The sequence below is a fragment of the Myiozetetes cayanensis genome, unplaced genomic scaffold (genome assembly GCF_022539395.1).
Source record: "Myiozetetes cayanensis isolate MyiCay16 unplaced genomic scaffold, myiCay2020 scf47, whole genome shotgun sequence".
Classification (NCBI taxonomy): Eukaryota; Metazoa; Chordata; class Aves; order Passeriformes; family Tyrannidae; genus Myiozetetes; species Myiozetetes cayanensis.
In genome coordinates this window covers 252323-277118 of record NW_026087709.1, presented here as the reverse complement: position 1 = coordinate 277118, position 24796 = coordinate 252323, and the positions used below count along the sequence as shown (strand labels likewise).

Sequence of the window (24796 nt, the reverse complement as noted above, 5' to 3'; positions counted from 1 at the left end):
TGTAAACCCCAAACCCTGACCCTTCACCCAGGGGAGGGCGAGACCCCCCCCCCTAGCTCTTTGCCCTGGTGAGAATGAGACCCCCTAAAAACTTTGCCCAGGTGAGGGTGAGCCCCCGAACGGCACCTCCTGGGAGGGGCTGCCTGAGGGAGGACGGGCAGGGCCGGCCCCGGAGGGCGGGCAGGGCCGGTCGGTCCCTGAGGGAGGAGGCCAGGGCCGGTCCCGGAGGGCGGGCAGGGCCGGTCGGTGCCTGAGGGCGGGCGGGCAGGGCCGGTCGGTCCCTGAGGGAGGACGGGCAGGGCCGGTCGGTCCCTGAGGGAGGACGGGCAGGGCCGGTCGGTGCCTGAGGGAGGACGGGCAGGGCCGGTCGGTGCCTGAGGGAGGGCGGGCAGGGCCGGTCGGTGCCTGAGGGAGGACGGGCAGGGCCGGTCCCTGAGGGCAGAGCCGCCCTCCGGCCGCTCTCCCCGCGCCGTCCCCGGCGCCCCAACGGCCCCGTTCGGGCAGCGGCACCGGCCGTTCCCCCCGGGCAGGGGGGGGGGGTTCCCTGAGGCGCCGCCGCCATCTTCGCCCCTGGACGGAGATGCGGCGGGGCCGGCCCGCGGTGCTGCTGCTGCTCCTCCTGCTGCTGCTGCTCGAGCGGCCCCGGCCCGGGGGCGGCCCCCAAGGACCCCGACGAGGGTACCGGGACCCACCGGGGCCGGGGAAGGGCGTGAGGGGGGCCGGGGGCTGAGGGGAGGAGGTTGGGTTGGGTCCCCACAGACACAGAGAGAGAGACTTCGGCTGCGCCTGAATTTGAGAGGTTCGCGAAGCAGCAGCAGCAGCACCTCGAGACGAGTTATGTCAATTTCACGTGCAAGGGACACACCTCAGTAAGATAGAGACGCGTATTTTATACCAGCTAAGAAGTCCTGGGATCCCCCGAGGCAGCGAGGCCCGGAATCCCAGGATGGTTTGCATTGGAAGGGACCTTAAAGACCACCCAGTTCCACCCCCTGCCATGGGCAGGGACACCTTCCACTAGCCCAGGCTGCTCCAACCTAGCCTTGGACACTTCCAGGGATGGGGCATCCTCTGAGGGCCCTTCCCACCCTCACAGGGAAGAATTTCTTCCCCAAATCCCATCTAAAATCTGCTGGCAGTTTGAAGCCATTCCCCCTTGTCCTGGCACTCCAGGCCCTTGGAAATGGTCTCTCCCCACCTTTCCTGCAGGTTCCCTTCAGGTCCTGGAAGGCCACAATGAGGTGACCCCAAAGCCTTCCCTTCTCCAGGCTGAGCAATCCCAATTCTCCAGCCTTTCCTCATGGCAGAGCTGCTCCTTCCTTTTGATCACCCTGGAGCATCTCTGGACTCGCTCGCACAGCTCCACTTCCTTCCTGTGCTGTGGAAACGCTGGAGATTAAAAACAAACAAACAAACCAACCAAAACCAAACCAAGCCAAACATCCAACAGAACAACAACAAAACACCTTAAAAAATCTCCCCCAAAACCCCAACCACCCAAAAACCCCAAAGCAACAAAAAAACCCAACCAATCACACCCAGACCCCCCCCCAAAAAAAAAAACCCTCTGTTTTTCCCCCTAAAACCCCCCCTGTCCCATGTTGTGTTTTGCAGAGTGTCAGCAGCAGCCGCCCCAGGCCCGGAGAGCCACGTCCTGGATCGTGGGGGGCCACGAGGCCCCGGAGGGCGCGTGGCCGTGGGTCGTGAGCCTGCAGGTCCTGCGAGGGGGCGTCCGCTTCATCCACCTCTGCGGGGGGGTCCTGCTGAGCCGCAGGGCCGTGCTGACCGCCGGGCACTGCGTCGAGGGCAGGAGGTACGGGGTGGGCAAGGGGGCCCAGCTGGGCTGGGGGCAACTGGGGTCACCATCTCCCATGTTTGGGCCACCATCTCCCACGTTCAGGCCACCATCTCCCGTGTTTGGGCCACCATCTCCCACGTTCAGGCCACCATCTCCCATCTTTGGGCCACAATCCCCCCCAGTTCCAGTCACTTGGTGCAGCACAATCAGGAAAGTCAACTTGCCAGCGTCCTGCTTGTCTCCAAAGATGGAAGTGGCCCATCAGGAAAGGCCCTGGGGGTGCTGGTGACAGCAGCTGGACATGAGCCTTGGCTTTTGTTCTTTTGGTTGTTTGTTTTTTGTTGTTTTTTTCCCAATGTGGTAACAACTGCTCAGAACAGACTTTTAACTGTGGCCCTTGCCAAACTTGCACAATCTGCACCAGCTGCCATCGACTGTGTTGACACAACCATGACGCTGAGGGAAAGTGAACTGTAAAATCCCTGAACTTCGGAATTTCATCCTTCATTGGGACTTTGTTACATCAGCTTTCTGCTTCTTTAAATGAATTTAACAATCATTTATTTGCAAGACAATGCCTCTTTAAATTACCAATTTAATTTTTACCTTAACTTTGGAGGTTAATCTTAATTATATAGCTCATCCCAGGCCAAATTCAAATCCCACTTAACACCAGTAAAGATTTTTTTTCAACACAGTTGACTAGAAATTAGGTCTGAATGACTCCAACCCTCTTTCTAAATTTTATATTCATTATTGTTACTTCTAGTTAATGGATTTCCCTAATCTAGGTACAAGCAGAGTCTTTATAAGCATTGTGGGGGTGAGCCTCCTTCCTTTCTGCAAAATAAATCCATGTTTTTAGCCTTTTCAGAAGAATATCTCCTGCTGGCCTCTGCTGAGATGGGGTGGGAGGGAAAATCCAAGTTTTAGTGTAAATCATTAACCTGAATTTTCCTTAACAGCCATAACCAGCATTAGGCAAAGCAAGTGTTCCCAGGGACGCAGTGGGAACGAGGCAGATTTGTTCCAGAAAATATTGACTAGGGAATTTTCAATATATATTCCTAAAGGTGCCTGAGCCAAAGAGGGCAGGCTTGGATGGGGATACTGGGAATACCCTGTGAGGGTGGGGAGGCCCTTAAATGCATTTCCCAGAGGATGCCCCATCCCTGGGAGTGTCCCAGGCCAGGTTGGAGCAACCTGGTCTGGTGGAAGGTGTCCCTGTCAAGGAGGGGGGAGGATGGGATGGTCTTTAAGGTCCTTCCCAACCCAACCCATTCTCCCATTCCCTAAAAAAAAAACCCTGTTAAAATATGAGCTGTCCCTCAGGAACCCTTGCTTCTGGAGAGCTGTCCTGGGCCTGCACAACCTGCACCGGCACGGCCCCCACACGGCCAAGAGGAGGATCAGGAGGATCCTGGTGCACTCGGAGTTCAAGAGCGAGACCTTTGAGAACGACGTGGCGCTGTTCGAGCTGAGCTCGGCCGTGCAGTCCAGCCTGCACATCCAGCCCATCTGCCTGCCCCCCGTGCCGCTGCAGCCCCAGCTGGAGAACAGCACCGACTGCTACATCAGCGGCTGGGGCCGCACTGCTGAGAAGGGTAACGGGCCTGCCCAGCCCCACAGCCCCCAGCACAGCTCCCCTCTGCCCCTGCCCAGCCCCACAGCCCCCTCTGCCCCTGCCCAGCCCCACAGCCCCCCTCTGCCCCTGCCCAGCCCCACAGCCCCCAGCACAGCTCCCCTCTGCCCCTTCCCACCCCAAACCATCCGTCATTCCAACATAGAGTACGGTTATGGTCCCCTCACACAACTTCATTAAACTCCCTGCAGTGAGAATCTGCTTCCAGGGGGGCGTTTCCCACCCCAGCCAGGTTAGATCCACACAGCTGCAACCACCAGGAGTACATTTCCCAGCCTTTCTTCCAAGTATAACGTGAGGAAAAGGAAAATAAACTCACCTGACTTTCGGATTTGTGGTGCGGCTCAAAGGTGGTCTGCTGGAAACAGCTTTTTTATCAAAAAGCAACAATTCTGATGCTGCATGTTGTGAACTGAGGGGTCCTCAGGGATTTATGAATGACTACACACGCTCCTTCCAGTTCTCTCTTTAATCCCACTGGGCACAAACTCGACGCCAGTTGGTGTGTGGGAACTTTGGGATAAGTCACCCCTGACACTTGGAGCGGGGCAGGTGTGTTACCACTGATGCCTCTTCTGAGGAAAAATTGCAAAATGTCCATCAAACCCAAGTGTGCAAACCCTTAAACCCACTCCAGTCCCAACCCAGCAGGGGCAGGCAGGATCCAGGTCACATTCATGTCTGGACACGTCCAGGAACACACCCCGGCTGGCGAGACAGGGGAAAGAAGCCCAGCAGGAACTGCTCCCCACACACCCCAGCATACCTTACCTTGCTGAACTCTGCCTCCATTCCAGGTAAAATCTCCCCTGTGCTGAAGGAAGCCCGGGTGGAAATCCTCCCTCCCAGCCTGTGCAACAGCTCCGAGGGCTACGCGGGGCTCATGGACGACAGGGTGCTCTGCGCCGGCGCCTGGGCCGGGGGCACCGACACCTGCCAGGTGAGAGGGGTGGGGGCTTCCAGTGTGCAATCCAAGGGGCAGAAATACCCACTGGAGAACAGGCCAAAGGCAAGGGAAGCGTCAGAAAAGAGGGGCGGGGCGGTGGTCACGAAGCAAAAGTATCTCGGGGACGTATTTGGTGACATCAGAAACGTGGCAGGAGTCTGTGAATGCTGCACAAAGGGAAAGGTTAAAGAACGCAACGAGTTTGTGCCACACAGGTGACAATAAATTAGATATGACGTTGGACATGGCTCAGGGATGTGGCAGGGCTTTCATTCCAGTGCTGAGCAATCACCACCTCTTCCTCAGAAAAGCCCATTCTCGGGTCTGGAGAACTGGCAGAAGCTGCAGCACCAGCTGGGACATGGAGACATTTATAATTAAACCCCATAATGTATTCCTGAGTGCTTTGTCTGATACACTTCCTGCTTCCCTCAGCAGTTTTCCCTGAGCAGGTGACATGGCCAAGAATCAGGATGTGTGTTCCTTACCCTGTGTCTTGGTGCTTCCACACTGTGTGGACAGCACATTCCCCAATTACCTGAGGAGCGAGGAAGTTCAGGGAGACAAGGCTTGGCATGAAAAGGTGCAGAGAGAAAACAACAGAACTTTAAAGGCACTGAAGCAGTGCAGGCCTGGGGTTCTGGTCTGGGCAGAATCAGGAGGAATTTCTGCCTGGAAAGGGTGGTCAGGCCTTGGCAGGGGCTGCCCAGGGAGGTTTGGAGTCCCCATCCCTGGACGTGTCCAAGGAAGGACTGGATGTGGCCCTCAGTGCTCTGGGCTGGGGGACAAGGTGGGGATCGGGCACAGGGAGGACTCGGTGACCCTGGAGAGCTTTTCCCACCTCAAGGATTCTGATTCACCACATTTACCTTGACTTGTCCACGTTACTGCCCACGTTACCATCACTGCTCTGTCAGTTAACTGAGCTGCCTGAAGTTAAAAAAATGCATTTATTACTGCCTGAATTCTGCACTCCCCCGTTACCAGGGTTTTGTGCTCACCTGCAGGGCGACAGCGGGGGCCCCTTGGTGTGTTACCACCCCGACAAGTATTACCTGATCGGCATCGCCAGCTTCGGCGTCGGCTGCGGCCGCCCCAAATACCCCGGGATCTACGTCCGGCTGTCCCAGTACAGGGCATGGATCAAATCAAAGCTTAAGCTGACCAGCAGGACTCCAAAACCCACGAGCACCACGCTCACCCTCCTCCTGACTGTGGCACACACGGTGCTCACACAGACCCTCTAGAGGGGCAAACCATCGTGGAGCTCAGCCCTGCCCGGGCAAGCTTGGAAGAACCAGCTCCCTCCTGACTCCCAATAAATCCAAGAGCCAAAGGACGTGCACTTACTTTTTAGGAGTTGTGTTTGCAATTGTGGTTTTTTTTTTGTTTCCTGCCTCTGAGATCCACACTGACGGCACAGGAAATGGTAAGAGCCTCGGCCCTGCTGATGAAAATCGAATATAGGGGTGTTATCAGCTGGCAACACTTTCCTCCCGCCCTATTTCGGCGCCTTTCCAGCCACCAGCAGGTTAAACACACTCGGTGATGCCACCAGGGCTTGTGGAGGGCAGATGCTCCCTCTGCTGGGTAAGCACAGCAGAACACACAAAGGTTTTAATTAACCACCTAATCAACCAAACCTTAGCTGTGGCTCAGCTTATCGAAATCTGAGGTAAAACCCCCCTGTAGAAAGGCAAAAGTTGTTCTGCACTCACGAGTTTTAGCGGATGAAACAGCACCTGTCATGCTAAAATTGACAATTAATTATTCCTGGCCACCTTGTGACCCCATCCCACACAGGTATTTCCACCAAGACATCACCACTGCAGTTCTGTGCTAGTTAAAAATAAATAGGGACCATCGGAATTATAATATTTTGGCGACTTTATTTACCAAGGTCAAAATTTGCAACCATTAATTGTTTCAACAAATATTTACAAATCATGGAAAGCACGGACCGTTTGGAACCAACCAGCAGAACAGCACTGGGTGCTGCCACCTCTTACCCTCAGGAGTGAGATTTTACTCTTTACAATCGAGATTTTAAAGTAAACCCAAATTAAGAACTTCATGATCAGAGATTAAAGAGCGAAACTTGTGTTACTGTTTAATATTCCCGTGACAAAAAAAATCAGCTGCTCTTTCCAACACACTATTTTAAGAGGATAAAACTTGACTCCTGGTGTGCCTGGCAGCAGGACAGGTGTTGGACACAGAACTGGCCACCACGGTTCTACAGTCTCAACACTTGATAGGTTTTGTTTATTATTACTCCACATTACAAAAGGAAAAGGAGAACACACAGCGAGGATCAGCTACCACGGAGTTCCCAGGTCAGTTCAGAACTGTAGGTCAACCCCCTCTCACACATTCCAGGTAGCACAACACACCTGAGGGGAAAGGCCCAAATCCTTGAGGTTCACACTCCACGCTGTTCGTTTTTCCTGAACTTCCACCAGAGAAACAGGAGGCACTGAGACCTCTCCAGGAGCGGCTCCCTCAGGCCAGGACCTTCCCAGCCTTGTTTCTGATGTGCCAAAAAGCTCTTTTCTGGCAGGATGGCAACCAGGAGACACACTCCAGCCTGGCCTAAAGGAGCCGCCTCGGGACTCGTGTCCAGAACAACCAGAGATTTAGGAACTCCAGGAGAAACACACCCTCTTATGACCCACTAACCAGGAGACTGTGAAATGCAGGTTCCTCACGGCAAAGAGGAATCTGCTCGCTACCAGCCCATTAATTCCCAAAGGAGTAGAATGAAAACTCCTGACTGACCATGGGATAAGCATCACACATCCAGGGAGGGAGCACGGCTTGGAATTCCACCCGGATCTCCAACACCTTGGGACAGCACAGCCCCCAGCGCAGCTCCTGCCGACAGAACGGGGAGCAGGACTGGGATTTGATCCCAGCTGTGGAGATGGGGGGGTTGTCACGGGATTCTGGGGGTCCCCTCGTCCCATCCCCTGCTCAGGGGGTCACCTCCAGCACCTGCCCAGGGTCACAGCCTGCCCAGGCGGCTCTGGGGATCTCCAAGGACGGAGATTCCCCACCCAAAAGAGAGTCCTGATCATGCCAAACATTTTGATTTTCACCTGAAACAAATTAAAACTGTACAAACTGAACTCTCTGACACAATCAGACCTAATGTGCAGATATTGTCAACTGTGGGGAGTAAAAAGCCCTGATTTATTTTTTTTTAATCCTTTTTTTTCCCCCAATACTCTTTAGGATCCATTTATTTTTTGCAAGTTGCCCACAGACATACAAAATTAATTCAAATATCTCCTACACCAAAGAGGATCTCATTTGACTTTGTACTATCCATAAAAATATATCCTTGAAAATCTGGTTCACAAAATATTTCATTTGGTTACTAAAATGAAATATATAAACTGTCAAAATACGTATAGAAACTCAATTTCAGGTTTTGTAAAGATCACAATTTAGCTACAAAATATACCAACCATCTCCCTGTTTGCAATAGAATATTTGCTTACAAAGACACCGCCACTTTGCAAAATAGCTCCTACCTTACAAAATTAGGCTGGAAATGGTAATTTTGCACTTCTTCCAGCAATAAACCAGAAACTAGAACCTCGTAACCCTTTGGTATAGATCTTCCATTTTTTACTTCATCATTTCTCTTCTATTTGGTTTCGTGTTCCAAAGCCCAGGAGAATCCCCAGCCAGGACAAGCATTGAGTGTTTCATTGTAAATGTGATCAGCACGCAATTCAATTTTCAACGATTGATGTTTCTCGTGCCCAGAACTAAGAACAAACTCCTGTGAAATTAAACTGCCAGAAGTCTGAATTTCGGAAATTCTTCAGGACTTTCTGTCATCAGCCCTTGTCCCACCACACTGTGCTTTTAAATCACAGATGTGTTGAATTGCCTGGAGAAAATCAACACAATTTCCTGTGCCTCAGACATTTCCAGGACCAGGCCCTCTGGCTGCCTTCTGCAGATCCTTCCCAAATCTGATAAACACAGCAAACATGGATAAAAATCATCCCAACTTTTTAAACTGCCATCTGAGAAAGAGGAAAAACATAATTTATACCTCGAGCAAAGTATCAGCTTTTTTTTTTCTTCTTTTCTTTTTTTTTTTTTTGTATCACCTGCACCTGTAAATACCAACTTACAGGTTAAAATAAAAATATTTACAGACAAGTAACTGAAGGAAAAAGGATTGAAAAAAAGAGTAAGAAATCAAAACATACACTGGTTATAAATGTTACTAATAATGTCAGCTATGGCAAGGATTCCATTTCATCCACGTTTTCACTGGAACCAAATGTTGCCTCCATTATTAGAGGTATTGGTAGGAATTTTCAAAGAAACTCTCATCACCTGCCTCGTCACACGTGACTGTCCTTCCACTGTAGCTGCAATCTTGACTTTTATCAGTTTCCAGTTGTGCCAGCAGGAATTTTGGTGAGGTTTTCTTGTTTCCTTTTTGTACTTTGTCACCAACACGTTGTAAATAAAATCTATAGAGTCTCTGAGCTGTGAAATCTAGGTAGAAAAGTTTCAGTTTTGACCTTTCATCTAGTTTTAAAAAATTCAGTATAAAAAAAAAAAAAAAAGTCTCCTCTGAAATTTCACCAGTCCCCAAAGGCTTTTTACCTTCCTTTCTTACACACTTTTATGACAGTAAAGATCTTTCAAAGTTTTTAGTTCTTCAATTAGAGTTTTGTTCTGGTTTTCCAGGACTGCCACTCGGTTTTCCAGACATTTCACGTACTCCTTCTTCTTCCTGCGGCATTCCCGGGCGGCTTCCCTGCAACACACGAGCAGGATTGTTCACCTTAGATCTGTTTTCTGAATGTTACAGTTGTGAGACAGCTCAACTGCAGGGAGGAACAAAACCAGCAGTGCCCCAGGTGAGGAGGAGAGCAGGAGACTCAGCAGGATCTGGTAACACACACACTGCAGCCAATCTGCAGGGAAAACCCGGGTTTGGTTTTCCAACGCTGCTGGAAAACACTCCAGGGAGCGAGTCTGGGTGAGAATCCCCCACGTTTTTGAATCTCCCGAGCTCCAGGGACTGGGGGCAGCACAACCAGTGGAGCACACGAAGCTCAGCCAGCCCAGGGGCAGCCACGTACCTGTTCTTCATCAGGCGGATCTCCCGTTTGAGCTGCGGATCGTCCGTCTTGCTGGTCTGCGACGTCAGAGTGACCGGGGACGTCATCACCACCGTCTGGGGCAGGGACGACGTGGTGGGCGTGGTGCGGATCTGGTACGTCTGCATGTCTCCAGAGGCAGCTGGGGACACCAGAAACGGGGCAGGGTTAGGAGGGGACAACGGGACACCAGAAACGGGGCAGGGTTAGGAGGGGACAGCTGGGGACACCAGAAACGGGGCAGGGTTAGGAGGGGACAGCTGGGGACACCAGAAACGGGGCAGGGTTAGGAGGGGACACCAAACAGGGCATTAGCAGGGGACATTGAAGGGGGGCAGCATTAGCAGGGGACAGCACGAGGGGTGACCCTGTCCCCAGGGGTACTCACTCTGCACCACCACCTGGTTGCTGGGCACCAGGATCTGCTGCCCGTCCGAGGTCTGGGCGTACTGCAGGATGGTGGTGCCGGGCTGGGAGGCGCCGGTGTTGGCCATGGTCAGAGTCTGCAGCCCCTGCACCCCGTCTGCCCCCGGCCCCGCCAGCTGCAGCCCGTTGGCTGCGATGGCGACTGCGGGGAAGGGACAGGGACAGCACAGTGAGTACCATCAAAGGGACAAATCCTATTTTTTTTGCTGCCTCCTTGATACCACAGGAACCTTTTGGTGTGGCCTATGATATATCTATCTCTCTGTATATATTAGTGTCTTCACTGAGCTGACATTTTGGGTTAAATCCAGCACAGAACACTGCTGTGTGCTCCACACCGACAGCCTTAAATGTCCTAATCTGCAAAAACTAAGATTACAGAGCACTGAGTTTATCTGAGGTCTGTAGATACCAGTTATTTCTATGTACTAACTTTACTGACTGCTAGATAATAACCAACTTTTGAGTTTCATCTTAATCAAATATATAACAAAACCTGTATTTTGAGGCCAGCTGAATAAAAACTGTGTAGGTATTTTGAGTGACGTACTGTACTGTCCTGTGCTTGTCTGGTAGATGGGTGTGGGAACGGACATGGAGGTGACAGTGGAGACCCCGGGACTTTCCTCATCTCCTTTTCTATCCCGTGTGTCTTCAGAGGAAAGATCTTTCAAAATTTTTCTGTGGAAAAAAAAAAAAAAAAAAGAGTTTGACATTTGGCTACACTGCCCACTTCAGTGAAGTGATACAACTGAGTAAGATCACGGCTGATGCACATTTTCCCCTGCACGACATCGTGCTGAGGCCCATCTCCAGCCAGTGGAGTCAAAGTTTCCTCTGGCAGCTCGGGGTGTTCAGTGCCTGAACAGACCCAAGGGACAGGAAACAACTTGGAGGTCGACAGAGTATGTGAAGCCACCGAAAGGAGCTGCTCCCTGGGTTTCAAACAGAACACCAAGGGTGTCCCATCTCATCAGTACCGGTACGAGGGGCGACGAGCCAAGATGCCTCGAGCCTTCTGCGAGGAGCCGATGCTGTCTGAGGAGTCCTGGGAATCCTCACTCTCAGACAAGGAAGAGACCTGGTGGGAGAGGGAACAGGAACACCAGTGATGCACAAACACAGATGTTTATGTAGGCAGAGGAGCTGTGGGGTTTGCTGGTGAGAATGTGAGTCCAAGGAAAATAACGTTGAAGGCAGCAGCGTTATCAGGGAGTGAATGTGCGAAGTGCTATCTACAGTTTTCTTTATTCTACTGTGTGCTCACCCAGCTCAAAGTGTTATTTTGTCTCTGATGCTCCTTATTAGTGAACCCAGTATTTATTTGTTCTTATCTGTGTGCCAGCAGCAGAGTCCAGAGGAATGCACAGAGCTCTGGGAAAAGCCTTTCCCACCGAGCTGCAGAGACAGACAGAGCAGCCCACGAGCCGCAGTGAAAAATAACTGCTCGTGTTGTACTTTTTTTTCCCCCCAACAAGGCCACAATGTTCATAAATAACAGGGAGGGAAAAAAAAAAGGACAGAATCCAGTCTGTGGGACCCTGCAGGAGGGGGAAGGAAAAGGAATGGGATTAAGGGAGACACGAGCACCAGCAACTGACTGAGGCAGAGGCTCGACTGCTTTCCCTCGACACGTGTTCTCCTGTCCCTGCTCTGGTGTTCCAGCAGTGGCAGCTGACAGTCCCTGCCAGCTTTGCTTCCCATGGTTTATCAGTTCAGATTGGCATGAGGAGTGTGGGACAAGGATCAGGGACAAATTCCTGTGTTTCAGGGCAGCTCCTCCCTCGCCCCGCTGCCAGGGCAGTGGCTTCCCAGCACAACTCCAGTGCCCGAGGGCTCTGCAGCAGGGACTGAGTGGAGCAGGAACAGCCTCACTGGAACTCCCCGGGCACCCCTCGCAAGTGACTCACTAAAACCACGTGGCCAGTGAGTAAGAGGCACAAGCAGAGACTTGGGCACCTCTGAGAGGGAGTTACAGAGCGCACGAGGTGAGCAGGCAGCAGCTCAGCCCTCTGCTCGGGCCCACCTTTCCCAAAGACTCACTTTAACCCATTTCTGAGTTATTATTCTACCACTCCTCACTCCCCCTCCTTGGGGGACCAAACCCCACCGCCCTGTCTGCCAAGGCACAGCCACAGAGCTGTGGGCTGGCTTTGTTAGCAAAGGGTTTATTTGGAACTCCAAAGGTGATCTCAGCACCAGCCCAAAGGAGGGATGTTGTGTCCCACAGGACTGCCCCTGGATCCCTCTCTGTCCCTCACAGGGCACTACAGCTTCCCACCGACAGCAGTGCTGGGGTTTGGGGTTGGAAAGCCCTGCTGGGGTTACCTGCACGGTCTGCACCTGAGGGGAGTGGATCACGGAGGAGGACTGGGCTGTCTGGATGACTCCCTGCACCTGGACTTGCTCTCCAGGAAGCTGAACCACGGTCAGGGGGGCAGAACCTCTGAGAGACATCTACAACAGACCCGAAACCATCAGTAAAACCTCTGTGCCGCGGGGCTCGGGAAGCGCAGCTGGTGCAGAACAGGCAGAAGCTTCTTTTAATTCTAATTCAGTCACAAAAGTACCTGTAAAGATGCACACTTTTGGGACAGTACTTACTGCGAAAACGGCTGAAACAGGTTTTTGTTTCCTTCGGTTGGGGGAAATCAAATATGTCACGTTATGTCACATATTGAGATTAAAAAGATGCAAACACTGCAACTTCCCAGAGGGCTTGTAGTTTTGACACTGAACTCACATAAATCCTTGCACTTTAATTCAACTGATACTGCTCACATGTTCACAACCAAAAATAATTCAAGTTGACTGTAAGTAAATAACCAGTTTCCTCACCAAATTTCTTCACTACTTTAATTAATCTGAAATAAATGAGAAGATGAAGGGATCATTAACACTCACACGGCTGAATTTCCACTTCAGGCTACTTTTGTATCATAAATCACAATATTAAGGGACATTCAGAACTTTATATAAAAACAGCATAAAACCAGCCTGCAAACCAACCCCAGGACACCTGCTGATACTCTCTCCTCTGTTAAATCCAAATTTTGCATCAAAATGCCAACTGCCTCCACAGGGTGAACAGTGGGTGGGCTGCAAAACGTTGCTGTTTCCCAGGAAAACCCTCCTGGAAGGATTCACTCCCAGGTGCAGCAAAAGCTGACTCCTGGAGGGGTTCAGGTGAAAGCTCTGACAGGGATGTCATCTTGGAGGAAGAATCTCACATTTCCAACTTCATATGATTTATTACATTAAATATGCTCATGCTGGGCCAAACTCCAAGGGTTTCCATGGTGCTCAGCACACCCAGGATTGCTGTTACTACAAAAGGAGCTGGAAATGCTTTTCCTGAGGAAAAAATGAAAGCAGGGCCCTGATTTATTCCTGAGCAGCTCTTGTGGTCGACTAACCCCAAATCTGGGCTGCAATTCTGCATTGTATGAGCCCAGAAAAGAACTTTCCAACACTTTTTCATTAATTTGACATCGTTCACCAACAAACAAACACATTTTTCTCAACCTCCTCCTGGTTTTCCTTCTCCGTGTGGTTCTAAGAATGAACCTTTGGTTTCTGGCACATAAAAAGTGGTTCTGAAGGCCCTGAAATGTTTGCTGAGATCCAGCCCAGGCTTTACCTGTTGAGCAATATGAGAGAGCTGAGCTGCCTGGAGGGTTGTACCTTGTACGGCCGAGGGCTGGGACGGCGTCACGGAGCTGCTGCTGCTGCTGCCCTTGTGCACCTCTTCCATCATCAGCTGGGGGAAACCAGGGACATGCAGTTAACAGGGGATCCCTCAGTGGTCTGGGACGGGAGGGACCTTAAAGGCCACCTCATTCTACCCTGTGCCACCAGCCCAGGTTGCTCCAGCCTGGCCTGGGACACTCCCAGGGATGGGGTAGCCACAGCTTCTCTGGGCAACCTCGGGGCCTCCCCACCCTCCCAGGGAGGAATTTCTCCCCAATATCCCACCTAGCCCTGCCCTCTGGGCAGTGGGATGAAAGATCCAGGAAGAAAGCTGAGATTCTTTATATTAAAGAATATCCTGCTCTAAGCAAGAGAGTTTCCCAGAAGATTTTATAGCCAAACCTATTTTAAACCATCTGAAGGTGTACAGAAACAAACCAGGGACTCGGATCCAAGTGGAGAGAGAGTGCAGTTTTGAATTTTAAGCCCTGCCAGAGTCACTCTGTCTCCATGTAATGCAGTCACCAACACCTCTCTCATGTCTAAGGTTTTATATTTAACTGCTCAACGTCTTGCCAGCATCCCCCCCTCGGATATTGGGGGATTCAGGGATGCACAAGTGCAGGTTTCAGCTGGGGGGAGTGGGCGGACCAGCCTGGAGCATTAAGAGCTGATGGGTGAGTGTTAAACATTTTGTCACAGAAGGTTTGAAAGTGTTGAAAGGACAGTTGCTATGAGACTGGAAATTACATTTCTTTCTGTGGAAATGTGAGTCATTGATTTTTCCCTGCCGAGCTGAACCGCAGCGAATGCTCCGAGGGGGAAAAGGCGACGGAGAGCAGAGTCCTGCTCCTGCATCCCCAGCTCCCAGGGGGCCCACTCAGGACCCCCCGGATCAGGCACTAAATCAGGGCTTTGGAGGGACAAAAACGGTGCTTGGGTGGTACAAGAAACACTGATGGAGCAGCTGTGCCATGGGGAAAGGCTGGAGAATTGGGATTGCTCAGCCTGCAGAAGGGAAGGCTTTGGGGTCACCTCATTGTGGCCTCCCAGGACCTGAGGGGAACCTGCAGGAAAGGTGGAGAGGGACCATTTCCAAGGGCCTGGACAAGGGGGAAGGGTTTCCAACTGACAGGGGGCAGGGTTAGATGGGATATTGGGAAGAAATCCTCCCTCTGGGAGGGTGGGAGGCCCTGGCACAGGTTGCCCAGAGGAGCTGTGGCTGCCCCATCCCTGGGAGTGTCCCAGGCCAGGCTGGAGCAGCCTGAGCTGGTGGAAGGTGGCAGGGGGGCACTGGATGATCTTTAAGGTCCCTCCTGACCCAAACAAACCATTCCAGGATTCTGTGATTCCATGTGTCCTTTACAGCACGGAGCAAACCCCCCCCCAGCACGTGATGCAGCTTCCCAACGTCCTCGTGGCTGCAAACATCAACCACATCAAAAATGAGGAGCAGAATTCACGACAAACATGTGCAGGGGACACAACTTTGTCTGTCCTCTAATGCAGCTTTAGCTTTAATAAGGGGAAAAAAAAAAAAATCCACCTTTGCACCCCCCGGGGCCCCTCAAACCAAAATCCAGCAGCAGCAAAGATGACACTGAATTTCCAGCGCCCCAAAAACCCCCCTGTTCATTTCTGTAGTGCCAAACCACAGCCTGCCCTCCCCGCTCTCTGTCACCACTTTCTTCTCTGCCTCGTTGTCCCGTGAAAGACTCAAAGCAGCCTGCAAAGAAACAGCGAAACCGATAAAAGCACCCAAAAGCAGCACCCCGGGGAGGTTCTGCTGATCTCTCTCTCTGATGGGTGTGAAGCTCTGCTTTACAGGAACGAAAGATAAAGCACTTCCCATTAGAAATGTGGGTTTTGAGCTGACTCCATCTCTGCTTGCTCTGTGGTGTTTTAATTATTCATCCACCATCAATCTGAGCGCAACAATGTCCAGGAGAAGGCTCGGCAAGGGTTGCAGCAAGGTGGGAATTCCCCCTGCACCTCACACCCTCCCTGGATGTGACTGTCTCACAAGGCTCACGCGCCTTTACCTTGTTGAAACACCTTATTTAGCCAGAAAATTGGGAATTTCCTATTGGAACCGCCTCCTGTGAGCACCTGAGGCAGCAACTGGCAGCCACCAGCTTGCAGAGGGAAGCTCCAAGGGAAACCCTCAGCCTGCAGGTCTCAAGCTTTGACAAGAAGCACCAGAAAGGGAAATCCCTGGGCACAATCACAGGTGAAACTGCTCCAAGAGCTGAATTCGGATTTATTGAGCTGAGAGAGCTGCTCACTTTGGGGAGAAGGAAGAGTCACAGAGCCCTGACAGGAGGGTTTATCATCCAGGGAATAATTATTGCCCCAGTCTGGACAAACCCCCCTTTTTTAGGGTCAGACAGGCACAGGTGATGCTTTTCGGAGCAAAACCAAAGTGTCCAGGCAGCTGCACCTCAAAAGTCCTTTCACTGAGAGGATTCTCCAAGAGCAGCTCATGAAAGGACTTCAGGGACTCCCAGAATCCTGGGCATCATCTCCCTCCAGCCAGGGATTTCAGACAGAAGCAGGAATGTCACAGTTCATCCTGGGCACGATTTGTTTCTCACCCCAGACCTCACAGACAACCCCCCAAATCCCACAGGCCTCAGAGTGACCCCCCACCCAAACCCCCCAGGAACACCCAAAATGCCTCAGGAGTGGCAATCTGAAAAAAAAAAAATCAAAACACCTCATTCCCACAACTTTCACTAATTCTCTGAATTCCCTAAAATGCTACAAAGAGCACCAGAGGAAGGAACCAAGAGCTGCTTTGCCCTTTTAGATGGAGCAGAGGAAAGGCCTAAATGATGTTTTCACCACTGTAAGAGCCAATTAATCATATTTTTTAAAGGCTTTCTGAAGTCAGAAGCCAAAGAATATTGGACAAGGCATTTGTTCTCAAATACTCAGTGACAGGAGACAATTTCTGACATTTACAAATTGCTCAAAGGGATTGAGATTTTTTTTTTCAGTGATACTGAAGTAATCTGGGGGAAATTGGGGTTCTTCAGTGCCTTAAAATCAGCGAAAATATTATTTACCTAATTCTGCAACTAAGACGCTTGGGGAAATTTGGTTCACCCAGAAAGCTGTCAGAACTCCACAAACACACAGAGATATTCCCTTAGAACTCCAGGGGCACTTTGCACGTGTGTTTCCTTCCACTCCCCCGCCCCAGCCCGTACAGGAACATCCCTGACAGGAGCTTCGGACCCAAAAGCTGCAGCCCGAAACCCTCCCTGTTCCACCGGGGATCTGTGAGAGCAAAACCCCCCCCAGAGCACCGACATCCTCCCCAGCGCGGTTTGGGGCAAAAACCCCGGGAGAGCAGGTACCGACGGCCATTAATTAAACGGCGCGTTAATGAGCGATTAAAGCTCCTGTTCGCCACGAGCTGCCCGGGACCGACTGGAGCCAGGGGGGCACCGGGGGACCCCTTTTAAACCCCCACCCCTAGGGGCGGGGAAAGCGGGACTTGGGGGGTCCCTTGTCACCCTCAGACCCCCGTTTACCCCCCTCACAAGACTCGGGGTGGGGAGCGGGAGCAGGGAGAGGGAGCGGGAATGGGGGGAACGGGACCCGGGGAGGGGGAAGCTGGGGGGGACCCCTCGTCACCCCCAAACCCCTTTCCCCCCACAAATCCCCCAGGGGCAGCGGGCCCGGCCCCGGCAGCAGCGCCTCAGGCCCGGAGCTCCCCGCGGGCCCCGCCGGGCCGAGGCCGCGGCCTGTGCCCGTCCCCTCACGGACGGCGCGGGGAGGGAGGGAGGGAAGGGGGGGGGAAAGGGTGGGGAGGGAGAAGGGGGCGGGCGGGCCGAGAGGGGGGACGGGGCGGCCTCCGCAAGCCCGCGCGTACCTCAGAGCCCCGCGGGGCCGCGCGTGGGGAGCGCCGGAGCCGCCGGGTCCCGGTGCCGGTGCCGCCTCAGGGGAGCGGCGCCGGCGGGGGGGGCGGGCCGCGACCATAGAGAGGAGCCCCCGCCATAGAGCGCCAGCGGCGCGGAGCGCGCGCGCGCCGGGCTAGAGCGGCCGCCTGAGCGCCGGCCCCGCCCGGCACGGCCATAGAGAGGGCGCGGCGGAGCGCCGGGAGAGGCCGCGCCGCGGAGACAGCGCGCCCCCCCGCGGCCGGGAGGGCGGCGGCCGCCGGGGAAAGTCGCGATAGTCCCGATAGTGTTCCCAGCCCGAGCCGCGGGGGGATCCCCATCCCAGCGCCCTGCCCTTCCCCACCCACCCGCCGGCTGTGTCCTCTCATCCCATCCCTCGTTCCCTGGGGGCAGAGCCCGATCCCAACCCCATCACAGGGAGTTGTGGAGAGCCAGAAGGTCCCCCCTGAGCCTCCTTTTCTCCCCAGGCTGAGCCCCCCCAGCTCCCTCAGCTCTCCAGCCCCTTCTCCCTCAGCTCTCCAGCCCCTTCTCCCTCTGCTCCAGCCCCTTCCCCAGCTCTGATTCCCAAAAATTCAGATTCACAAAGCTGCAGGTCCAGGACACCCGTCCAGCTCTTCACCCCCTCAACACAACAAACAAAACATAAACCACTCACAAGTTCTCCCTCTCCTCAGGATCAACCTTAACCCACGTTTCCCTCCTTAAAAAAAAACAAAACAAAACAAAAATTCCTTCATGGAAACAGCGTCTTGAAGGACTAAACGAGCAACCAGGCATCAATATTTATTAACACAAGACAAAGGAAACACAATCAATGCGTTAATGGGACACTGTCCAGCCAGGTGTTAAATTTAAAAATGTAACTAAGCTAATTTTAAATAAATAAAACCTTTATACATAATTACAGAAACGCCGGAGTCTGGATTGGACAATGGGAAAGAGGTTGACAGAAATTAAAGGAAAACAAATGCATCTAGGGCTAAAACTGATCTGGTTTTTACAACCTTATTTTTAGAGCAGTTAGTAGGAAACAGCTGAATTCCGCTGATTTAAACCAGAAACGAAGTGCAAATTCCAACAGAAGAGGATAAAACCGACCTGTTCCCACACAGTTTGCTCAGGGAAGATCCAGAGACAGTGAGACACACAAACCAGTTTAGTTCAGCGGGAAGAACTCCCAGTTTTTCGGCTTCACTGCGGTTGCTAAGCTTGGAACCTGACGGACAAGAGGAAGGAATGATGTGCCCTGTGCGACTCCGGGAGCTGGGAAGGCAAACCAGGGGGGAGAGGCTGTTTTTGTTTTTTTTTTTTTTGGGAAAAGCACCCAGCCCTGCCCCTGCCAATGCCTGGAGTGCAGGATCTCGGTTTGTTCCCGCATGGAAAAAATCACAGAGGAAGGGATGGAAGGAGTGGAATGACCCGTGGAAAGCTTGTGGGAGCTGGAGGGAGAACCTGGGGATTGCAGAGCCCCAGCTCCATCCTCCCTCCTCTCCAGCGCTTCCCACTGTGCCAAAACACGGACAAAGCACCCAGGGAAGCCAAACTGAGCAGCTGCTCCGTGTCCCTGGAATGTTCCCCCTTTCCAGGGGCAGGGCTGCGTCCTGCAGTTCTCCAGCACGGACAAATGTCTTGGAGCACCCAGGGAATTGCAGGACAAAGCCCCAAGGCATGAAAAGCCCATCCAAATAAAAAAATAAGGGGAAAAAAAAAAATCAAATGAGTCCAGTCTCATTCCAAAAAATAAAAAAAAAAAAGCCACTTTGGGAAGGCCACCTACCACATTTGGGGGATCCCTGGTGGAATTCACACACACACACCTCGTTTCCTCTGTGAAGAAATCACGAGGGAAAATAAACGGCAACCCCGGAACTGGACTTGAAATCCACTCCAGGGGACAAAAAGCATTTGTTGAAACAATTCAACTAAAGCTTTTGAGTAAAGGAAAAGGTCCAAGACCACCAGAATTTTCCCTGGAAAGGTCACGTTGGAGTGAAGCTGCTCGGCCAGGCCCGGGCTGTGCAAGGAACACAAAAATGGTGACACAGAGAACATGGAATAACAGGAATTTTCTGGCTGAAAAGGGAGAACAACCTTTGTGCACTTTACACCCAAAACAAGCTGCAGGACCAACTGTGTTAGTCACAGTTTCCCCTGTCGCTGTCCCCACGCTGTGGTCAATTGGTTAAAACTAAATATATTAAAGATTTGGTGCCTATTTTGCTGATACTGTGGAAAACACAGAAAAAGGTTCCAAAACGTGCCCCCCGTGAACCGAAGTGTTTGCAAAGAACCTTCAGCCCAGACCTGCCATAAAACTTCCAGTTCCTAAAGCTATTATTTCCCCACCACATATTTTAAATTTTTTTTTTTAAATTTTTTTTTTTTCAAAAATATACTTTCAAACTTCTTCTCTGAGTTTTTTTTTTTTTTTTAAAGCTCCTGTTTTCGGTGAGGAACTACCAGGATGCAGCAGGAGCTTCTTCCAGGACACGGCTGGGCTTCTGCCCACGGATCCACCGGGTTCTGCTCCAGGAACTGCCACAGGATCTTCCGAGTCCACACCATAAACCTTTTAAAAACGGCCTAAAAACTTTGCATGAGGTATCTGGAGCGTCTGAAAAGTTTTATATTTACACTGTATATACCACGTGGGACTCAAAAAACCCCGCTGCAGGATCCGGCAGCAGCCCCCCAAGGCTTCCAAAATCGGATTTTTAGCACCCAGAGGAATGTAATTGCTATTAAAAGATGAAGCACTGAACAGAAAAAGGTCATTTTTGAGTCAAAGCTCAACCACCAGCTCTGTGGAAGGGCTTCCCAGCAGGAAAAGCTCATTCCCTGCTGCTCTAAGGCTCCTCTTTCCTCCCATTCCCTAACTCTGGAGCTGACACAGGAGGTGGGAGGCTGGCAGAGCAGATTTGAACGCTCTGCTCTGCCTCCTGTCAAAGAAACAATTGCATCCAACCTAAATCCAGGATTCTCCTGTTCCTTCCAGGGAATGCTCGGAGGGAAGATGGGCTGTTTGCTCCCGGTTTTCCTAAAGCCTATTTATTTACAGTGTTTCCTGGGGATGGAAGGAGCCATGACTGGGTGGCACAAGCAGGGCAGTCCCCTGTGTGTGTGTCCACCCAAGGAATGTTTTTCCTTCCCACACCCGGAGCCAGAGGATGAGGCAGAGGCTGCACCATTCCAGTTCGGGATTCGGGACCTGCACTGCCATTTCTCCCCAGTTCCAGGTTAAATTCAGCCTCTTGGAGAAAGGTGTGCCTTTAATATCAGAAGGTTCTACGTGCTCTGGCACACTTCTGGCCAGGATGAAGAGACAAATGAGATCAGAAACCTGTGGAAGGTGGGAGCATCTCACATTGTGTCCAAGCCGATGTCAGGATGCTGAGGACCACAAAAGTCACCTGTCCTTAAAAACATCAACCTTCAGCTGTCCTCATTAGCCAAGTTAATTTGCTATCTAAGTGAATTATGTATAATAATATTTACATATTTAAAATATAGGCAAAATTCTTTTTTTTTTTTTAAATTCCAGAAATCTCTATACGAATAAGTAACTCTCCGATTCCGCAAGTTATTGATTTGGTCATGGCACAATTGTCAACAAGTTGGGTGATCCCACAGGATGAACAGCTCCAGATGCAGAGGACAATCATGGAGTAGGGAACTGCAGAACTCTGATGACCCTTTTCTTAATAGTTTATTATCTTAACTAAATAAACCCTCCCCCTTATAGAATCCTACCCCAGGATTAGATAAAAATACAAATATGTACAACGGGTGAAAAAGTAACACTACGTGTAAAGGCCTTGGGGGTTTTGTAGCTCACACACTTTTCCACTTTGCATTTCTCTAAAGCTCATGGTTCAGTAAACTGTTACGAAGGTTTGCCAGTTTGCCTCCCAAATTCCCTCCACTCCACTGGGAGCGGGACCCCCCCGGGGGCCTGGGAGGGAGGGAATGTGGCAGCAACCTCAAACCGTAGGTCAAGTATTAGTAATTTCACCAGCTTCACTTCCATCACCACCCTGGTCCTCCTGTGGTCCTGCAGCTCCTCCCATCACATGTTGTAGGCCACGTAAATGGGGTCCAGCTGATCCGCCAGGAAACTGTCCCGGAGGTGCATCCGCTGCTTCTCGCCTCGGGAATTGATGGGAATAACCCCGGGATCCACCACCACCACCACTCCCACGATCAGGTAATGCTCTTCCAGGACCACGTTGGTCACCAGAGGGACTAAATCCAGGGCCTCCTGCTCGCAGCCACACAGCTCCACCACCACCACCAGCAGGTTGGTCCAGGTGAACACGGCACTGGAAGGGCAAAGGAAAAACCAACAGAAAACCCAGTTATTGTCACGGAGGTCCCAGGTTTCCAGCTGATCATCCTCAGATGGAGTCTCCCACCTGCTCTGGGCTGCACTTCCAACCTAACCCCAAGGCAACCTGGCCCTGACGTGTCACAGGTCAGTTCAGACCCACCTCAGCACCCCCTGTGTGACACAACAACGCTGCTGCCACCCACTGGGAAATGGCTCTTTACCCCCAAAGCAGGAAATCATCATTTCTATTTAACACTGAGGCTTGTGAGAAAACACCAAGTCTGTTCTGACCTGCAGATGGGAAATCAGGTGCACGCCTGGCTGAGGGCAACACAGATAAACCTGAATTTCCCCACAGAAAATAACCTGAATTTCCCCATTTTTTTTTTCCCCCAATCAAACCCTGCATCTTTGCCTAAACTGCTGCAGTCCAGCTGGGCCGGGAGCAGCGCAGCCCTCGGGGCTGTGTTACCATTCAGCGATGCTCCTGTGGGTCCGGGACACCGAGGTCTCGATGTCGATGGGGTGGTACCGCAGCCCCCGCAGCTCCAGAGTCTCGTCCAGGGCTCCCACGACGTACAGGGCATCGTGGCGCTCTGGGGAGAGGGGAAAGGAGCTGTCAGGGCTGGAGTTCAGGGGAAACAGAGCGTAGGGACACCTTCCACCAGCCCAGCTGGCTCCAACCTGGCCTGGGACACTCCCAGGGATGGGGCAGCCACAGCTCCTCTGGGCGACCTCAGGGCCTGCCCGCCCTCCCAGGGAGGAATTTCTCCCCAACATCAACCCCCACCAGCTCCCCCAGGGCCACTCCCTGAGCCTGTCCTGGCCCCTCTGGAGGGCTCTGTCCTCGAGGTGTGTGACCCCCAGACCCCCCAGCCCCTCCCCACCTCCGCTGGCCGCCGTGAGCTCGGTGCGCCGCACGAATCCCAGGTAGCCGGTGCGGGCCCAGAGCGTCTGCGCCGCGTCCCCGAAGCTCAGGCGGGTGTTGAAGTGGTCGGCCTGCAGGGTCTCGTTGTCGTAGATGGTGTAGTAGCCGCTGGCCGTGTGGGGGCTGTTCACCCAAATCTGTGCAGGGAGGGGAGAGCGGTCACCCAACCCCGGGCCCCACACACGTGGAGCGTTAACGCGGAGCTCCGGGGTGAAGGGTCCCTTTTTATCTACCATCTCTTCAGGCCAAACCTCCAAATATCCTCCTTTATTGTCTTAATATCTATTGTCTTAATATCTATTGTCTTACTAATGCACCTTGCAGAGCCACTCTCGCAGCAACTGAGGACTCGCTGAGTAAACAAACTGTGGATTTTTAACGTGTCAAGTCCAAAGTTTTATGATAATCTGCCAACACAGACGAATGCACTGGTGTGTAATCAAGATGGGGAAAGCCAGATGTAAATTAAGATTTTTTTGGGAGGCAGTTTGCGAGATTTAGGGTTTTAGGTAGAAAGGAACAGGGTTTCCTTTCTAAGTGGGTTTTCTTTCAGCTGGGCAGTGAAATAACGCCCAAATTCTGAGAGCTGCAGCAATAATTCAGCTTGAAAAGGCCCGTGAGGTTCGCAGCTCCAAACTGTCCCCCCAGCAGCCTCAGAACTCAGCAGAGAACAGCCCAAGCAGCAGCAGGAGAAGGTCCCCAAGGAGCAAAATCTCCACTCACCTCCCCAAGGTGGGAATCTCCCAGAGGCCCTTTTGTCTCCGGGTTGACGATGACCACTTTGACTCCAGGCAGAATCTAAGGAGCACAAGAAGGAATGTGTAACTCCTGCTGGATCATCCTCAGGCACAATAAAACACATCCATTCAGGGCAGGATTTCACCCACAGCCACCACAGGCAGGGATCAAACACGCCAGGACAGGTACAGCGAGGCAGGATCAGGGAATGGATGGATTCCAGGGCTCAAGGGCCAGGCAGGGAGGGCATCCTGGGCCTGGACATGTTGCTAGACCTCGATTTTGAAGGATTCAGTTACAAAAATACCAGGAAACCTCTTTTTGTTAATCCATGAGGGAGCAAGAGGAAACCCCAAATACAGGCTGATTTCAAGGATCCCACAGCCCCCACTTCTGACGTGGACTCGATGATCTCAGAGGTCTTTTCCAAGCTAATTCACTCTGTGATTTGGTTCATTTACTGCAAACAGAACCAATTCTCCCACGAGTTTTTCAGCAAAACACGCTCCTTAATCATTACTTCATTACAAATCCAACTGATTTTCCAGAGGAACAGCGTAACCAAGCCCTTCCCAAGCCTTGCCACAGGATTATCCTTCCCAGGGCTGTAAGAAATGTGTGGTTCCCAACTGCCCCTGTGCTGTGGCTCTGGATGAAGATGTGGAATTACCTTCCCAGACTCGGAAAGCAACAGGCTCTGGGGAGCTCCTCGTTCCACCAGACGGACTCTGAGGGGAAAGAAAACGTTGTCAGGAGAAAAGAGTGGAAATCTCCAGAGCAGTGTGAGAGCTCAGCACCCTCACAGCATTTTGTGTAGTTTAGTTAAATTGATTCAATGAACTGATGTACCTGTCATGTCTCAAGGATTTCAGGTCCACGTACACCGTGGTGGGATCGGGCCCGGACGTCCCCTGAGGAGTTGAAACATTTAAACCCCATCAGTTTATCTCCAGCAGGCAGGGGAACTTCTGCCTGAGCTCAGAAACCTTTCCAGGGGTTTCCTACAGCAGAATTCCTACTCACATCCCCCCCCAACCTTTGCAGCTGCACTAATGGAGACCCTTCAGTGGTCACTGGGTAACACCTGGGAGGGGGGGACACACAATCCAAGCCCCCTCAGCCATCAGTGCTGGGACAAGCAGGCACTGTTTGTGTGGGAATAAACACACCAACGCTGTCCCTGTGGGAATGAACAGCTCCCCAAGCCACGTTCCAGCTGTTTGGAGCATCTGTGGTGTAATCTGGCAGCCGAAAACAAGGG

General features: G+C 52.1%; 3 protein-coding genes across 8 annotated transcripts in view; 1 reads left to right on the top strand and 2 right to left on the bottom strand.

The window, feature by feature from the left end:
- The first annotated feature begins 74 nt into the window (after positions 1–74).
- TMPRSS12 (transmembrane serine protease 12) lies at positions 75–5817 on the top strand. The gene is made up of 5 exons (XM_050330976.1): positions 75–189; positions 1615–1813; positions 3131–3402; positions 4238–4380; positions 5394–5817. Exons 1-5 carry the CDS (start codon positions 75–77, stop codon positions 5631–5633), a joined length of 969 nt encoding a protein of 322 aa, XP_050186933.1. The 3' UTR covers positions 5634–5817.
- Positions 5818–6255: 438 nt separating this feature from the next.
- ATF1 (activating transcription factor 1) lies at positions 6256–17630 on the bottom strand. Of its 4 annotated transcripts, none has more exons than XM_050331040.1 (8): positions 17518–17630; positions 13588–13707; positions 12291–12404; positions 10928–11028; positions 10498–10628; positions 9910–10089; positions 9504–9663; positions 6256–9175 (listed from the first exon to the last, which is right to left on the bottom strand). In XM_050331040.1, the coding sequence occupies exons 2-8, from the start codon at positions 13702–13704 to the stop codon at positions 9031–9033; spliced, it is 948 nt and encodes a 315-aa protein (XP_050186997.1). In that variant the 5' UTR covers positions 13705–13707; positions 17518–17630; the 3' UTR covers positions 6256–9030. The 4 variants fall into 4 exon arrangements, with proteins under 4 accessions (XP_050186997.1, XP_050186996.1, XP_050186998.1 ...); XM_050331039.1 differs by having other exon boundaries at positions 12276–12404; positions 17518–17627; XM_050331041.1 differs by lacking the exon at positions 17518–17630 and having other exon boundaries at positions 12276–12404; positions 13632–13718.
- A 661-nt stretch (positions 17631–18291) lies between these two features.
- DIP2B (disco interacting protein 2 homolog B) overlaps positions 18292–24796 on the bottom strand; it is a 56629-nt gene continuing 50124 nt past the window's right edge. For all 3 annotated transcript variants that reach the window (XM_050330981.1, XM_050330982.1, XM_050330980.1), the window contains 6 exons: positions 24385–24446; positions 24206–24263; positions 23521–23595; positions 22757–22934; positions 22342–22465; positions 18292–21861 (listed from right to left, as the gene is read on the bottom strand). In XM_050330981.1, the coding sequence (XP_050186938.1) occupies positions 21609–21861; positions 22342–22465; positions 22757–22934; positions 23521–23595; positions 24206–24263; positions 24385–24446 (750 nt within the window). In that variant the 3' untranslated portion in view covers positions 18292–21608. The remainder of the gene's footprint in view (positions 21862–22341; positions 22466–22756; positions 22935–23520; positions 23596–24205; positions 24264–24384; positions 24447–24796) is intronic.

Bases quoted from the DNA above. Each gene is read 5' to 3' on its own strand.
- TMPRSS12 (XM_050330976.1), top strand. From the start codon at position 75: ATGAGACCCCCTAAAAACTTTGCCCAGGTGAGGGTGAGCCCCCGAACG. The intron at 190-1,614 runs GTCGGTCCCTGA...TGTGTTTTGCAG, and splicing joins CCGGAGGGCGGGCAGGGCCG to AGTGTCAGCAGCAGCCGCCC. The intron at 1,814-3,130 runs GTACGGGGTGGG...GCTGTCCCTCAG, and splicing joins CACTGCGTCGAGGGCAGGAG to GAACCCTTGCTTCTGGAGAG.
- ATF1 (XM_050331039.1), bottom strand. From the start codon at position 13,704: ATGATGGAAGAGGTGCACAAGGGCAGCAGCAGCAGCAGCTCCGTGACG. The intron at 11,029-12,275 runs GTAACCCCAGCA...CTCTCCCACCAG, and splicing joins CTCAGGTGCAGACCGTGCAG to GTCTCTTCCTTGTCTGAGAG. The intron at 10,629-10,927 runs GTACTGATGAGA...TTTTTTCCACAG, and splicing joins GCTCGTCGCCCCTCGTACCG to AAAAATTTTGAAAGATCTTT.